Source organism: Ovis aries, chromosome 2 (assembly GCF_016772045.2).
Source record: "Ovis aries strain OAR_USU_Benz2616 breed Rambouillet chromosome 2, ARS-UI_Ramb_v3.0, whole genome shotgun sequence".
NCBI classification, from domain to species: domain Eukaryota; kingdom Metazoa; phylum Chordata; class Mammalia; order Artiodactyla; family Bovidae; genus Ovis; species Ovis aries.
The window spans coordinates 76,682,301-76,699,989 of NC_056055.1; the positions used below are offsets into that span (position 1 = coordinate 76,682,301).

General features: G+C 39.1%; 1 protein-coding gene across 40 annotated transcripts in view; it reads right to left on the reverse strand.

Moving 5' to 3' along the window:
* PTPRD (protein tyrosine phosphatase receptor type D) overlaps positions 1-17,689 on the reverse strand; it is a 2,474,579-nt gene that overhangs the window by 430,453 nt on the left and 2,026,437 nt on the right. For all 40 annotated transcript variants that reach the window (XM_060410987.1, XM_060410960.1, XM_060410965.1 and 37 more), the window contains one exon: positions 17,391-17,557. In XM_060410987.1, the coding sequence (XP_060266970.1) occupies positions 17,391-17,454 (64 nt within the window). In that variant the 5' untranslated portion in view covers positions 17,455-17,557. The remainder of the gene's footprint in view (positions 1-17,390; positions 17,558-17,689) is intronic.

Here is a 17,689-nt window from a genome sequence, read left to right on the forward strand (position 1 = left end):
ATCCCTAGTCTTCCTACAAAGAGACAGTCATTTTCACAGAAATATCGTATTACCCAGACAGGACTGTATGAGTAAACTCATCGGCCTCCACCCAGCTGCTCACTTGGGCAGTGTCCTCTGAGCATAGGCCTTTGAAATGCTAATTCACTGGCTGAACAACTGCTCAACTGCTCTTTAGCCTTAAACATTCAGAAGCAGTACACTGGGTAGCCAGAGCAGCCCCTGAGGGAAAAAAGCTCCAGCAACCAGGCTGGCTTGACTCCAGGGGATGGATGAAATCAGGAGGATGGCGCGGGGGCCTCTCTCTCCAGCCCCCAGTGATGAGGGACCACCTGAGGTCCTTAAACCTGGCCTCCTTAGAATGTACAAAACTGGGGACCAGAGGATTGAAATGAATAATTCATTGTCCTCAATTCACATTCACCAGAAGTATCTATATAACTGCAGTTAAAGGACTTTAAATTTGCCCTTCTGCTTTATATTTCAGTGTGAGATACCTGGTAATGGAATCCATTCTCTAATTCACTTTCCACAAACAGAATCAGCCCAAATGTTTGCTGCTGATGCTTTGCTATTTTAACCACCTTCTGGAAGTTTTTGCTTTTTAACCATTTTCTGCTATTGTTAACCACTGAAAGGGCTGGAAACTCTTGGGATTTAGAAATTCTCATTTCTATTTTACAAAAGTCTATGCAGACTCAACACAGAGATTGAAAACCTCTGACCCTGGACTAGATCCATCCCCATTTCCTTTGGCCTCTATGTTACTGGTACTTAATGATTTTTAATTTAAATGTGTGAAAAGTAGGGCTACTTCACCTATAAATCTGGACTTCAGCTTTCTCTAGGAAAATCAGAAGGCCCTGCACATGCATGCATGCGGCACAAAGAGGCTGGGTGGCTGCTTCCCTCATGAAATCCAGCAGAGCCTCTCCAAAGAGCTAAACTGCTGCTTCCATATGAATTTTACTAGACTGGTCACTATGGGAACTGAATTTGCTACCGTTGGCTGCATTCAAGGCTCAGTTTTGGGAAGAGGAAAAGAGGCAGGATCTGAGATGAGTAAATACACTTTCCCTGTGCATAGAGAGTGGAAATTTTAGACAATTTCAGATTTAGTTTGTCTATAAAGGCTGAATAAAAAAATATGGCAACTATCATAACTGTTAGGAGAAACTCAAGTATCATAATACAGTGCATTAGATGCACTGGCAGAGGAGGGATAGGGTGGAAGAGAAATACACAAAGAAGTGCATACTTTTTGGCTACTTCTCTCTAGCTGTTTCCTCTATGACTCACTCTGTACTTACCAAGTTCAATCCATCACAAAATCCTGCAAGTTTTTAATCCTCTTAAATAAATGTGGTATCTGGCCCCGCTTTATCCTATAGCCACCATCTTGACTCTTATCCTGCTTGGCTTTACAGCAACTCACCCTGAAGTTCATCCTCTACACAGCTGTCAGTGACCTACCAAAAATGCAATTTAGACCACATCACTTTCTAGTTTAAAACATTTCACTGCTTCCCTTATTAGCTGGTAATGCTAAGCTGGGATTAAGAATCAATTGGGGAACATTAAAAAAAAAAAACAAACTATGCTTGGTCCTTAAATTCATATGTTTTGATTTAAATGTTCAGTGTGGGCCCTAGACAGCTATATTTTATCCCCAGTGATTATAAAGTATCACCAGGTTGAGAACCACTGATCTACCAGGCAAGCTCCAAGCTCTTTAGCTTTGCTTTAACACCCTCCGGTATGTTTCTGTCTCTACCATCTCTGTTCACATTCACTACAAATTCCAACAGCCTGCTGCTGGCAACACCATATGCACGTGTCTACTACTGCACACAGCCCCCTATGTTGTAATTATCTCTTTATGTCTCCCCCACTATTCTGAGAGCAGTGACTTAGCTCAGTCTTCCTCTTACCTATAAGTTACCTGGGACATAGTGGGCCTGTAAGAGTGGCCAAAGTCAGCAGAAAAGATGGATCTGAAAGAGTAGGTAAGATCTGCAATGCCAAAGCTGTTAGGTCAGAAAGGGAGAGGGGAAGAATACTAGCAAAGCTGGAAAAACGGAAAGCACTTTTTGAGCTAAACAGGTTGGTGACTGTGAGTAATGTGTGAAAGCTTCTCTCAGGCCACAAAGAGGAGCCTAGTGGCCTGAGTGGGCTTCCCTCGTAGCTCAGCTGGTAAAGAATCCTCCTGCAATGCAGGAGACCCAGATTCAATTCCTGGGTCGGGAAGATCCACAGGAGAAGGGATAGCCTACCCACTCCAGCATTCTTGGGCTTCCCTTGTGGCTCAGCTAGTAAAGAATCCACCTGCAATGTGGGAAATCTGGGTTAGATCTCTGGGTTGGGAAGATCCCCTGGAGAAGGGAAAGGCTAGCAACTCCAGTATTCTGGCCTGGAGAATCCTATGGAGTGTATAGTCCATGGGGTCGCAGAGTTGGACAGGACTGAGCAACTTTTACTTTCAGTGGCCTGAGTAAATACACCAAAGGAAAGAAAGCCAATTTATCCCCTGCCCAATAGTGGTGTCAGATCCATTTGTTAAACTGAAAACTCTCCAGAGGGAACAGATCCCAGAATACAAGCAATTGTTTTATTATAATTATCATAATACCCTTCCTGTTTCTATCTCATTCCAAATCAGTACAATTAAAATGCAAAAAGAATTATGTGATTTGCAATTGCTAAATGATCTTTTTATATCCTTTTGCTGATGTAGTCTTGATTATTTCAGAAACAGTAGTTTTCCACGGTGGTTTCTGCCACTTAGTTCAAATGATTCATGCGGTGGGGATCTCATTCTTTCCCTTGAGACTTTACTCCATAGTTGAACAGACTTAACCATTACTCATCGTCCTTCTTATTCAGCCAAGATTTCTGTCTAATCTAATTAGTACTCTTTCTTCATGCAACTCTAAACAAGCTCCAATCCTTATGAGAATATGGTTAGGCCCTTCCTACATTTTCAGAAACTTGTGCCTTCTACTAGCTGCCAGGACAAACTGGCAGTAGCTGGTGATTTAAATTTTCCCAAGTAAGTCAGGGATTCCAATTGCTATCAACTGCAAACTGCCCTCTCTCCATGCCCTATGAAGGCCTTTCCACCTGATGACAGTGTGGATCAAAGTGTTATTTCCGAGCATTGCTGCTGGATCAATGGTGCTTTCTTGTGAAGAGTTTTATTTTGCTTTTGATTTATGAGTGCTGAGATGGTACAGAGGACATCAATACTAGAAGCATCCATGAAGTGATCAAATTCACCATGATATTTCTGCTTTTGCTTGCCTTTATGAAACCAGTATCAGGCTTCAATACCCATGATTACAAACCTGTTTCTTTACAGACCGTGTTACAACATTCCCATCAAACATAACACTTCCCAACACTTTTTATCCTAAGATGTTCATAGCTCCAAATGTCAGGCTCACAGTGCAATGAAAACTATCCCACAGCTGATAAATTATTCATTTGTCAGGAGTTTACAATCTGAAGTGGCACTAAACAGCTGAGTACCTGAAGCACCCCCCAAAGACATAAAGCACAACAACATGCAAAGCTTATTCTGCATAAATTCTAAAGGTTAAGTGCTATTAAACATCTCTGTTTATCAAGAGACGTGCTCCTTGAACTCATTTATTCTAATTAATCTGCTCCCAATAAACGTTACTAACAAAGTAAAGTGCTAAAAGAGACTAACCAAACACATCGCTTTCCCCTGACTAATCCCACCAGGTTAAAACAAAGTTTTCTGCTAATAAATATTCTCTAGTCCCACTATTTTTAGAGGAGAACTTGTGTGCAAGGGCACAAGCAGAGGTCACGACCATGACCCTCAGTCCAAAGCTGGCTCACTGCATGGGTACCTAAATAAAGTTTTACTGTAACACCACGTCTCCCACATATTTATGAATTGTCTGTGGTTGTCTTCTTGTTCTAACACAGAGTTGAACAGTTGTCACAGAGACTGCCTGGCTCACAAAATAAAAAAAGAAAAATGTTTACTATATATGGTCCTTCACAAAAACCATTCATCGACCTCTGGTCAAAAGGCATGCAAAAATGTGGAAAGGTTTCAGAAGTCTACCACTAGATCAGGCTTTAACTAGTGTATATCAACATGTTCATCTCCTCAAGAAAGGACTACCGTTAAACACTTGTTATTTAGAATGCCATCTGCGGTATGGAGCCAGAAGAGAAAAAAGGATAAATGGCAGGTCCAAGCTAGTTCCTAAAGCTGGTAGGTGTTTCATTTTGTTGACAATAATCACTAGCATTCCAGTTACCTATTGCTGTGTTTCAAACCACCTCAAAACTTCCTTAAGACAAAGATTTCTCTGCCCAGGATTCTGCCTTGCAGGCTTCAGTTGGGTAGTTCTACTCAATTCATTTGAGATCACTCTCATGACACCAGGAGGAGGCTGGGCTCCAGCTAGAATACCTGGAAGGCCACAATATGTGCAGGCCTTCTGGGCAGTTCTTTCTTTCCATGGGGTCCCTCCAGCAAAGCAGCTGGGCATCTTTCTACAATGACTCCAGGCACCACAGAGTGGACATGGAAGCTCCCAGACTTAAAAGGGTCAAGCCTAGGACAAGTACAGCATCTTGGCTGCAGCACTGTATTCGTCAAAGCACCTCAAGGAAACAAGCCCAATTCAAGGCGAGGAGAATCTGACTCCACCTTGAGAGGAGCTATAGAATAGTTTGTCCATGATTTCCTATCTACTAGAACATGACTAAGAAGATGATCACACCATGCTTACGGTGGTTAAAGTCATGCTTAAAGTCAGAACTTACTGCTGACAATTTCAATTCAAGTTGGCAGATGAGAGCAACAAGGAAGCCTAATGATAAGTGAAAATCATTTTATAATAAAACACTAGTTGCACAGATGCAAACATTTCCAAATTGATAGTATTTTTTTTTTAATTCAAACAGGACAGAAGCCTTCCTAAAAGTCATTCAATGGTTCTCTAGTTCTTACACAGTGCATAAACTATGGGTATGGTGTAACCTTTCCTCCGTGATTCTGAATCCTCGCTCTGCTATGAATGAAGTCCCAGCACCACTGCAGTGGAGATGGGCCTCTGAAATCTCCCTTGGTGGTGACAGCCCTCTGTCCCCTTGTCCAGATTTCTGGTCACTAAGCATTTTGTCCTTGTGCCTGCTCTTTTTAATCACTCTGCCTCTTCGACAGACAAAGCATCAAGAGAGCTGAATTTTAGGGCTTTCTCCATCACCTTTCTCATCTTTTTGCTCCAGGCAAGTCATCTGTTCTGACCCTTGGTTTCTTTATTCTGAGAAGTGACTAATGCTGAAGGTGAAGCTCCAGTACTCTGGCCACCTGATGCAAAGAACTGACTCATGGAAAAGACCCTGATGCTAGGAAAGACTGAAGGCAGGAGAAGGGGATAATAGAGGATGAGGTGGTTGGAGGGCATCACTGACTCAATGGACATGAATCTGAGCAAGCTCCAGGAGTTGGTGATGGACAGGGAAGCCAGGCATGCTGCAGTCCACGGGGTCACAAAGAGTAGGACACGACTGTGCGACTGAACTGAACTGCGGATGATAAAAGGTATCCTCCCTACTCCTACAGTATTCAGGAATAAGGTAAGATATAAAATGTTTAAAAATTATAGAAGGGGATGGTATTTCCATGATCACTGCTATGAGATAAAGTGGATTTTATTACTAAAACAAAGTAAAATAAAAATAATAAATTAACAAAATTAATATACTATAAAGAAACTTATTGATGTAATAACAATGGCTAATATTTATTTAGTGCTTACTATGTGTAAGGTATAGTTCTAAGCACCTTATATTGGTTAATATTAATCTTCACAGCAACACTACAATTATCATGCAATACTCTACATAACAAATTGACACATAAAGAAATTAGGCAATCAGTTCCTGGTTATACAGATATTAAACAGAAATCACATTTAGCTTTATCAGTTTGCAGAGCTGATTTCAAGACCTCACAAAATGCCTAACATATTTCTGACAAAACTTCCCCCTTCTGTTAGAAGGGCAGAATCTCCCTCTTCTATTCTCTGCACCAGCATTCTGGACCAGAAAAGTGAAAAGTACTAGTCGTTCAGTTGTGCCCAACTCTCTGCGACCCCATGCACTGTAGCCCCCTAGGTGCCTCTGTCCATGGGATTCTCTAGGCAAGAATACTGGAGTGGGTTGCCATCTTCCCAATCCGGATGCTGAACGTGAGTCTCCTGTATTGCAGGCGGATTCCTTACAGTCTTAGCCACTAAGGAAGCCCATCCTGCACCAGCACTTACACATTATTAGTCTTCTTAACCAAGGGTCTCTTTGCCCCTCTGGGAACATTTAGCCGCATCTGAAGACTTCTGGTTGTCACAACAGGGGCTAGACTGTTACTGGGAATAAGCCAGGGACGTGGCTACACATTCTACAATACTCAGGGCAAACCCCACCCAACACAAAGCATCACCCAGCCCAAAACATCAACAGTGTTAAGCTTGACAAACTCCGGGCTACACTGATGGCACAAATATAGCAAGGAGAGATTTAACCGAGTTCAGCATATAAGTTATAAAACAAATCTATGACGTGGATGCTTTTTTTTATTATGCTTCATTTGTTGCTGTTCAAGGTACTGCTTCATTCCTTGAGCTGAAAATCATCTCAGCTAGGAGAAAATGCAAGATAATTGATTTATACATACATCAGGCAAGTTGGCTTCTAAATGGGATAAAGATGAACCTTTATTGAATACCTGCCATGCATCAGGTATTCATAGCACTTTGCATAAAGGATTTCATTTGAATCTCACAGCAACTTGTAAGAGTTGCTTACAAGCATGAGCATCCCCAGACGGTCAGAAGAATTGAGAAAAGTTTTCAAGGTAAGCAGAGGAACCAGAATTTAAGCCATATCTGGTTGCTAACCCTGTGTACTATTTTAGAGAAAACATATTTAAGTTATAGTTTAATAATCCTTAATTTATTATCCTATAACTCCCCTGGGCTTAAAACTAAGTCCAATATGTTAAATCACATAAGCAATAGATTTCCTTCAAATAAAATAAATTTACCATGAAAAAGTGAATTAAAATTATTTCATCTATATAGAGGACACACTTTCCCTACAGGAGTCACTTAGGAATCCTGTTGCTGTGTGGTGGTGGTGTTGCTAAGACGTGTCCAACTCTTGTGAGCCCAAGGGCTGTAGCCCACCAGACTTCTCTGTCCATAGATTTTCCAGGCAAGAATACTGGAGTGGGTTGCCATTTGCTTCTCCAGGGGATCTTCCCAACTTAGGAATTGAACCCAGGTATCCTGCACTGTAGGCAGATTCTTTACCAAATGAACACCATGGTTCTTAACTAAATGGAACCATATAGATGAAAGGCCTATAGAATCTCCCTTCTTCCCTGCAAAGGTATGCTGGCCATCACTTTCCAATATAAAAAGCTCTGTTTTCATATGTACCTCCTTAGTCCTCTCCAGCTCTGGATATTGATGGAGTGTAGACTTCACTGCATATTTCCAATGCAGAAATATCATCTGCTTCAAAAGAAAAACAAATTATGCCAGAGCTAAAAGCAGATTATTTTTGCTCTTGTTAACCAAAGGTTTCAGTGTCCAAAGTCTACTTGGATAGCACAAAGGAAATTTCATTCGAGGAGCTTATTAGAAAATGAATTTAGAACCTAATCAGAGATTGCACCATCCCTTCAATGAACTATTTGAGAAAGAAACATTTACTTTGTCCCAGTAGAGGACAGTGTTCCCAACTAAGGTTTCATAGATAGATATCCCAAGAACACATGTGTTTCCCACATACTGGAGCAATCCAACACCTTTTAAGGCCCACAGGGCCACATGGTCTAGCCCCACCCTGCTGTCCTGCCTTCCCACCCACTGTGCCTCAGACCCTTGGGCCTTATTTTTTCCTTTGAACATAGGAGGCTTCTTTCTTCAGGCTTTTGTGAATCACTGATCTAATTGCCAGGATGCCCTGAACCCTACTTTTTCACAGCTAGTGGCTCCCATCACTCAGCTTAAGTGTTGTTTCTCACTAAGCAACACCTTCCTTGATAGAAAATGAAGCAATGCCCTGTCCCCTCCTCTAATACCCCCCTTACTTTCACAGCACATCACCCCATTTCATTATCTCTGCTGCATTTATAACTATCAAAGTCACACCGTTCATTTATCTCTTGTTCATAACCTTGTGCTGCATGCTTCTCTCCTCCCTGCCCAGCGAGAGTGTAAATTCTGTGATAACAAGAACCAGGCTGCGGCTTGTTTGGGGCACACAGTAGGCATTTACTGAATTAAACATTAATTTTAAACTAAACATTGTGATTTAAATTTACTTTTAAAGGATACACATAGACATTAAAGAGGTGCTCTTTGTAACAACCTAAAATCACTACAGCTGAAAGCAATGAATGCCTTCCCTTAGTCTTTTTTTTTAATAGCTAATATTTTTATTACTAGGTGGTTGCAGTAACATTTGGAGAAGGCAATGGCGCCCCACTCCAGTACTCTTGCCTGGAAAATCCCATGGACGGAGGAGCCTGGTGGGCTGCAGTCCATGGGATCGCTAAGAGTCGGACACGACTGAGCGACTTCACTTTCAATTTTCACTTTTACGCACTGGAGAAAAAAATGGCAACCCACTCCAGTGTTCTTGCCTGGAGAATCCCAGGGACGGGGAGCCTGGTGGGCTGTCGTCTATGGGGTGGCACAGAGTCGAACACGACTGAAGCGACTTAGCAGCAGCAGCAGTAACATTTTTGAAAATCAAGTTGTAAACTTTTGTTACCAATTAAAATGAGGTTCACAAAAATCTTAACTTGACCAGATATAAAACAAGTTAAAAATCTTTAAAGGTGTACCGAGAAAAAAAAACAGGCTCTTTTTAAAGCATGTTTGTCATTACCAAAAATATCTGTCTTTAGGTAAAAATAAAAAGTCCCATGCTGCATAAATAATACAGATAGTTCTAATGATCTGGTCAATGGTATGCAGAACTTAAGGTCTGCAATTTTTTGTGGTAAACAAACAACCACAATTTATTTTTCTCTCACTCCTTTATGAAGTGAAGTGAAATGAAAATCACTCAGTCATGTTCGACTCTACGACCCCATGGACTATACAATCCGTGGAATTCTCCAGGCCAGAGTACTGGAATGGGTGGCTGTTCCCTTTTCCAGGGGATCTTCCCAACCCAGGGATCGAACCCAGGTCTCCTGCATTGCAGGTGGATTCTTTACCAGCTAAGCCACAGGGAAGCAATTCAGCAAAAATAACAAACAAAGGAAAAACTAAGAGAGAAAATACTGGAATGCATTTAATCAGCTCCTTTTACTTCCCGCACTTATAGCCCAAAAGTAACGTACTATGTACTACTTTTTAAATATGAAAATATAAGTACTTAGTGTATTTTAATGTCACATTTAGTAACTGTAGTATAAAAGAACTGTCAGAACACTATGTTGTGACTATACAAAATCCATCACATTGTAAAGTGAATTTAAAAACTTCGTTAGAGAATAAAAACTAAATTGAAATACCTTTTCTAGTAAGGTTTTAAAGTTCATTCACAGTTTTACACTAATTCTGGATTCCAAGGTACTTTTTTTTTTTACGAATACATTAACATAAAGGTAAGTTTAAATAAAATTGTCTGAACAACCAAAAAGAGAAATTATGAGCAATGATGTATTTAGGAGAAAAAGGACATGCTAAAAATAAAGAATTACATGTCCCTCATTAGCTTTTACTTTCACTCAGAATTATGATAATCTGTTGTTGGTTCAAGTTTTAGAAGAATATATCTCAGTAAAATCAACTAATTTTTTTCTTTCCAGTTTCAAGGCCATCTGGTCTTCCTAACTGCCATCACTCTTCTGTCCTGCTTCCCATCTTTTAACGTTCAACAAGACTCTTCAAAGATCTCAAAGACATTTTTGCTGGCCTGGCTCCAAAGACTTTTCCATCCCTGCTCCCATCACACTGCTGTTTTTTCACATCTTTCTGTTCCTCTTCCAGCTGTCCTTGGAGTAAAACCCAAGATTCTGAACAAGTTCTAAAGCCTCGCATTAGACAGCCCTGCTTACTTGTATATTCTTATTTGATTACTTCCTCCTTCTCACCACCTGGGATCCAGTTACATCCATTCTTTCAAGTCCCCAGAATACAGTAGGTTGTCCCTGTCTTGCCATATAAAAGTTTCTTGAACTTTAACAGCTCCTCAGGTGTAGTTTAGTTAACTTCTATTCACCCATCAAGTGCTAACTCAAAAATCATTCCCTAAGAGCTATGCATTTGATCTTCTTTAATAGAACTACATCTTTTTTTAAAAAAATGATGTGAAAACTAGTAAAACCTGTAGTTAATAGTCTTGTGCTAATATTGACTTTCTGATTTTGATAATGTACTGCAATTATATAACACATCATTACTGGGGAAATATGTGTGAAGTCTACATGGAAAATACTTTACAATTTTAATTTCTTTCAAGTCTAAAATTATTTCACAATAAGCAAAAAAAAATAAATCACTGCTTCAGAAACTTTTTATTACTCTTCTGAATAGTGGAGACACTAGCCTCCTTATTTTCTTCCCTCATAATATTTATCACTGAACATATAAAAGTTTTGAGATTAATCATCCCTCTATGGGGTAAGGATCCTATTTCTTTACCTCATCCTTTTTTAGCCAGTAGTTACTTCAACACTTGACACAGGAAATATGTCCAATAAATAATCATTAAAGGGAGTATTAAATACATGAATGTACCAATCAGTCAATGCCTTTTGGTGGCAAAACTGTATATATAATAATACATATTTACAGTTTCAAAAGATACTGCTCAAATTATGAAGTTAATGGGATCACCAATGTTCTAAATATTGATCTAAATCTTTAGATCTACATACATATGATTCTAATTTGGAAATGATGCAAATCAATGAGAAAAAAGCACAACAGCAACTGACATTTAGTGAATATTTAAGCCTATTCTTCAAAATACTTTATAAGCAGTTCTCTATTTAATCCTTAAGATATCCATATCGAATGCATGCCATTTTTCATCTTCATTTTACAGATATGAAAATGGCCTACAGACTTGTAACTTGCACATGGTCAGAACACTTATACAGCAGAGGCAAGATTTGAACACAGGGCTTCACTTGGGGCTCAGCTTGTAAAGAATCGGCCTGCAATGCGGGAGACCTGAGTTCAATCCCTGAATTAGGAAGATCCCCTGGAAAAGGGAAAGCCTACCTACTCCAGTATTCTTGCCTAGAGAATTCCACGGACTGTATAGCCCATAGGGTCGCAAAGAGTTGGACCTCACTGAGCAACTAAGCACATTCGGCTTCCAAGTCTATATTCTTAAGAAAGACTTCCTGCCTGGAGATAAAGCTTGGGCGTGCTGCTTGAGAGAGTTTTGAAAAGTGAGCTAAGAAATCTAAAGGAAGATTACAAGTTGATGTGGAACCACACTTCTTTAAATCTTTGTATCCCCACCATTATACACAAAGCTTTCCATGGAGTACATGCTCACTCACTAGTGCTCTCTCTCTCTCTCACACATACACACTGCATCACAAATGAATAAATAAATCTAAAGCAAGGTAAGGGAAAGAGAAAAAGCAAAATTATATGTAAGAGAATCTATTTCCACCCAAGCACCAGTACTTTTAATTCTTTATTTCAAGATGGACCCTGGTTGGGAATTCTCTGAATTTACTGAAGCAGGACCACAAAGGCAGAAGAGTGGAGGCTCCCAAAAAGATCAAACTTATCAGGTAAATAGTAATTACGTGAGGAAAATTAAAGAAACTAAGAATGTCCTGGGAAAGAAATTAAGGAATCACAAAACGGTATAGTCAAATATCACCAGGCTATGAGCAGTAACAAGAAGCAATTCACAAATATCTCAGATGTTGTTCCATCTGTCAAGCTTAAGGGCCTCATCACAAGTAGAGATCAGAGATAACAAATACGTCCTATCTTGGACTAAAAATAAAGCAAGTCCCTCTATACACAATAAAATGCTTTGAAGTATACACATTTGTTGATTGTGTGACATATTCTTAACCTTACTAGATAGGTACAGCTCTGCTGGGAGCAATTAATTGAGAAAGCTACAGAAAACTCTGCAAAGGATAAGTGAAATAGTTGGAATACTTTTCTTGCTGCAGACAGCTGGATGGTGCTAATTTAGCTAGCTACTTTATTGTGAGGGGAGGAAGGAGGGAGCAGTAAGGGTTTTTGTATTTTGTCACATCTCTGCAAATTCAGAGAAAAGGAAAACAAGGAAGGCATTGATAAGCATGGAAAATGAACTGGCTTTCTTCCTGCTTTCGTCAATGAGCATGTCTATTCTAACTGGCCCAAGGAACCAGTACACTTTTTATTCAGGTGACATACACCAAAGGGAATCTAACCAGAGAGCTGTGCTAAGCAGCAGTTTACCTTTTGTTTTTCAAATAGCTTTACTGGAATACGATTCACAGACATACAGATCACCCATTCAGAATGTCCTACTTCAATGGTATTTTGTACCTGTATATCCAATTAGTATCAGTACCCCAATCTAATTTTAGAACATTTTCATCATCCCTAGCAATTAATACATTTTAATAGATCGTTAAACGGTTTGTGACCTAAATACATAAATACATGCAAGCATATATACATATATCATACATACATAAACACTCATAATCCAAAATAAAAACTAAAGGACATTTCTGATGAGCTATGAATACTCTCAGTGAAATAGCCCTGTCTACTGGAAGGAACACATTTTGATGACAGAAAATAGACAGTCTTTCCATTCCTAACTTCATTTTGGTGATCTAAGTACTTGAGTTAGGCTTCTTTGCAGAAGTAATTTCTGCAAAATACAAAAGGAATCATTCGCCCTGCCCTTCAAACTCATCATTTTCCTATGTTTTAGTTTTCTTCCTGAAGAATAATTTCTGGCCATATCAAAAGCCACTTACTCTCTTCATTACTGTGTTTACTTCCATCTCGAACTTTCCAGACCAGGGGCCCATATATTCCTGTATTTGGTTAGAGTAAATATCTCCAGCTCCTCCTTCTGAGCAGCTCAAGAAAATTCATTACAGGACGGAACAAAACAGGAAGATGGAAACACTTTCCATTATCCATTAGACCCAAGCCAAATTAATTTTAAACTGGTAATATCTTAAGCTTGAAAAAGCAGATATGCTTCAAATTTTTCCCTCTTGATTTTCAGATTAACTCCTGGAACAGTGTTTATAAGAGTTGCCTATGTATAGGATTTTTTTTTTTTTTTTTTAAACAGAGAGGCAAGCTGGGGACTTTAACACACTGCAGGAAAATCTGGTTTATCTGGCTTATCAATCATCCAAATTTTGATAATCTGTAGATAAAATTTAAATAATTTTAGCACAGTACCTAAACACAAGTACTCAATGAAAAATGTTAGCTGAATGTTTTTGAATAGTAATAGATAACACTTATTAAGTATCTACTGTGTATTATCTGCTGATGTGTGTTTTACATTAATTCATTTCATCCTCAATAAACCTGAGAAGGCACTATTCTATGCCATCACCATCATCACTCACCATCCACATTTTTAAGATAGGAAATTGAGGCAAAGAGTACGAGGCATCATGCTCCAGGTTACAGTAGGACAGCCAGAATTTAAAACCAGACTCTGGTTTCAGAGCTTACTTTACTGAGTAGCACAGAAAACAAGCAAGGAAGAAATGGTCATCTTACAATACCGCTGTCAATCTATTCTCTAATGTCAAAGAAATAATCCAGTTACACTGGACAGAGAGATACACTACCAGAGGGGGGATAAAAGAAACCTAGTTGCTTTCATATAGGACAGAAGTACTGCAAGTTGTTGGGGACTACAGGGAGGTTCATTAACAGCAAGAAGGAAAATGAGGGTGTGTTCACCATCTGAGACAGCAAAGTGGCAAAAAGCAGTGGGAAAAAGATGACCTAAACCGTTTTAGGAATTCATCTGTCGACAGTTGTGTTTATAATAAAGATCCAGTAACACTCACGTCCAATGGCAGTGGCCAAAAAGCATAAACTCAGGTCTAGACTGTAAATGATTTCATTGTAGTGAAATCAGTTTTATAGAAGAAGATTTAACAGCGGATTCTTGGTCTGCATTTAGTTTAAATAACAAAAAAAATGACTGGTAAATAGCAAACTAATACTAAATAAAATTATCAGAAACTATTATGAAAACTGAACCAACAGAAAGATATTTACCCCAGGATTATATTAATATAATATATTCTAAATTCATCTAGAATTTGCACGCATATTAACACCAAACTGATCTCAGTCAAACCACGACAGAAAACTGGTCAGCCTGGCATGCAGAAGGGCTACTCTTAATACTGAGAGAGACTTGACTCTTCCCTGAGACCACAGCTCTACCATGTGTATGTGCGTTCAAGAAGCAATAAGCGACAACATTTCAAGTGTTACACACCTAGGACAAAAAGAAATAGGATCCACGCACACGTGTAGTCTTTAAAAATAATAGTGGAGATTGACCAGGCACTTTACATAGGCACTGCAAAAACTATAAATTTTTGCTAAAGGGATATTATCACAATTCTTCAACCTGGGTTTGAACCAAGGCTCACGAGAGCTCTTCTAAATGCAACATCACACCAGCACTTCGCTCTGGTGTTCCACATAACAGATCATAAGCCTAACTTCATGGCTCTTTGGAATTAATCATTTCTAAAGGGAGGGAGTTGAACACACAGAGTTAAGAGAGTTCACCAGAGTGGCTGCTTTCCACTCCCAACCTAACATATCATCCCTTCTTCAAAAGAGAATAATATTTAAAAAGAAATTATTCCATAGTAACTGAATGGCTTTGACAAGCTACTATTAAATTTTGAAATATAACTTCCAATGCCTTGTACAAATATAAAATACAGTTAGGAAAGAGGGAAAAAATATAGCTAGATATTCTAAAGAAATCATAGAGAAACAAATTAGTGGCCCAGGTAATACAAGCCTGAGAAATACCATCTTTATACGACGGTGAAGAATCAATTTTTTCTTCATTGTAACTTCTATCTTTATTTTTTTCGGTGTTTTAAGTGATGCTAATGGCACAATTTAATGGCTTACAGTCTAAATCCTATTTTATCCATTGTTCTTTAAACATTCTTAGTGGTTAAAATTGTATCTCAGGCTCTATATGTGTTTACATGCACCATGAATATCCTCCAATAGATTACTAGGGGATGTTCTTTCTTCTTTTACAATGTACCTAAAAAAAAAAAAAAAAGAAAAACCATGGCTGATTCTTCGTTTCCCCAGGAATACTCAGGTTACATATGCTGTTCAACAATGGTAAAAGAATGTATTAAAGGGAAAATATCCTAAAGTAAGGTTGAGGAGACACAAACACGAAACAAAATTAATTTGGCAAAGAAGAAGCCTGCCCCTCCTTGTAGTGCAAAGGGAAGAGTGAGCGAGTAAGGATTATTTTCCAGATTACATCTTGAGGTTGAAAATTGGCATCACATATATATATAACAAGGTAAATATCTTAATGTAACTAATAATCACTTACTCAGGCCTTTGTAATTTCTTGCTTAAGATTCTACTGGATAAGAAATGTGAGGAAAGAGTAGAAGAGAAAGAGAAGAGGGAGAACAAGAGGAGGAATACTAGACTGTCTTTAAAAGATAATTTTAAATTTTAAAAGTACTTGTTCTTCAATGCTTGGTATCTGTCTGCCACTTTTCACCAGAGAATTAAGCAAAAGCAAAGCTTTTCAGTAGAAGAATATGCTTACTTATCTAGAATGATAACTTCGTGGATATATGATAATTAGGTGTAGTAACTTTAAGAAAATCTCTAAGATATGATATTAAAGTGAATTCCCACGGTCTTAATATGCTTTTGCCAAAAATTAAAAACTGTAGAACAACTTATTTTTTTTCACTCTAGCCACAACAGAGAAATAAATCCATATGCCTTATTTCTTTAATACACTAAATTTAGATTTCAATATTAAAATAGGTTTTGACATAAACGGCTTTAAAATAACACAAGCGTCTTTCATTTGGGTCTTTTCCCAGTTAATTATTTGCTGGCATTGTAGTAGAAATTCCTTGGCTTCACCTTAAACCAGCACTCCCAAGTGCTAATTAGGAGACTATATACATTATTAACCAGAGAACGCTGTGCTTAAAACATGTATGCTCCATATGTATCCTATCATTAGCAATATTCCTTTCACTCCTGGAAAGCTCTCTTTAAAAACTAGAGCCCCTATTTAAACAAAGAAATTGGCTGCTATTGAGGAAAGTCTTGTTGAAATGCAATTAATAGGTAAGGGCCAACAGGACGCAGGATCACTGTCTTTGAAACATCTTTAACATGAATCAAGTTTAATCTGAAATAGTCGGTGTAAGTAAAAGTTAACGACTACAGATGTTACACACTTTGATAGTACCAAGGGGACTCCAAAGAGAATGGTCAACTCTCGTAAGAGCTAAACCACTAGCAAGAACCAGACATGTCGGTGAATGCAAGCCAGACGTGCCTTTTTCCAGGACTGTCTCTTCCCCAAAAGCCAAAGGACAGATGGAGAAAGAAACATTAAGTAAACAAGGTAGGTCTAATGACTTCTGAATTACAAAGGAGATATGACAGTCTCATTAACTGGCAAGTTAATTGACCACAATCTTGGCTTCACAAACTGAGTCCCATAATCCAAACTTTGGGGTCTGTATGCCACAGAATTCTCCTCACACTTCCACACTCTTCACCCAGCCACAGAGTTGTCAGTTCTGCTTGATTTGTTTGAATACTGTACTCCACGACAGCTGTCGGAAACGGTACATTAGAACAGCTGCTATGACAGCTACAAGGGCTTGGAAGTTTAATTGGGCTCAATGTGACATTGTGCATTTTTCTAAACATAGACATAGCCACAAAACTAAAGAAATTTCTAATGAGTCTGAGCAATGTTTACTTATTGGCACCAACAACTGGTTAATCCCAGTTTGTGTTCTATCATTGGTCTCATAGTATCTTTTGCCACTGGGCTGGTAAGAGTATTAAAAAAAAAAAAAAAAAGCCAAAACAGTAGGAGCAGTTAGATGCACAAGAAAAAGGGCATTAAGCAAGAGAGGAAATGGTAAGGAAGTCACATCAATAATCTCTCTGAAAGGCTGGCTGGTAGCCAAGGAGGATCCCACAGTGTCTCAGGATTTACTTCCAAAGGAAACATATTCAGCAGCCCTGAGCATGGTGCCAACTGCAAACAAAACCACTCATTATGGTCCCAGCCCCCCAGGGAAGGGGAGGATGGCTTACTCTCAGCATCCGCGTGGAGGAAGAAGGCAAGGAGCAGCAGCAATGGCCTGGCTATGTGCACCATCCTGCAGCTTGGCACCAGCACACACTGGCAGCTTGGAATCACTGCCTCAGAAGCCGCAGCAAGTCAGCCTGATCTGAAATTTCAGCTGGAACACTTTCAGAGCCTGTGAGGGGGGCGGTAGAAGAAAGGGGAGAAAGACAAAGACACTTAGACTCCTCACTCTTTTCACCTTGTTCCATCCCACCACCATGAGAGACGCAAACCACTGTATATAGCCCATAAACTGTAACCGTGA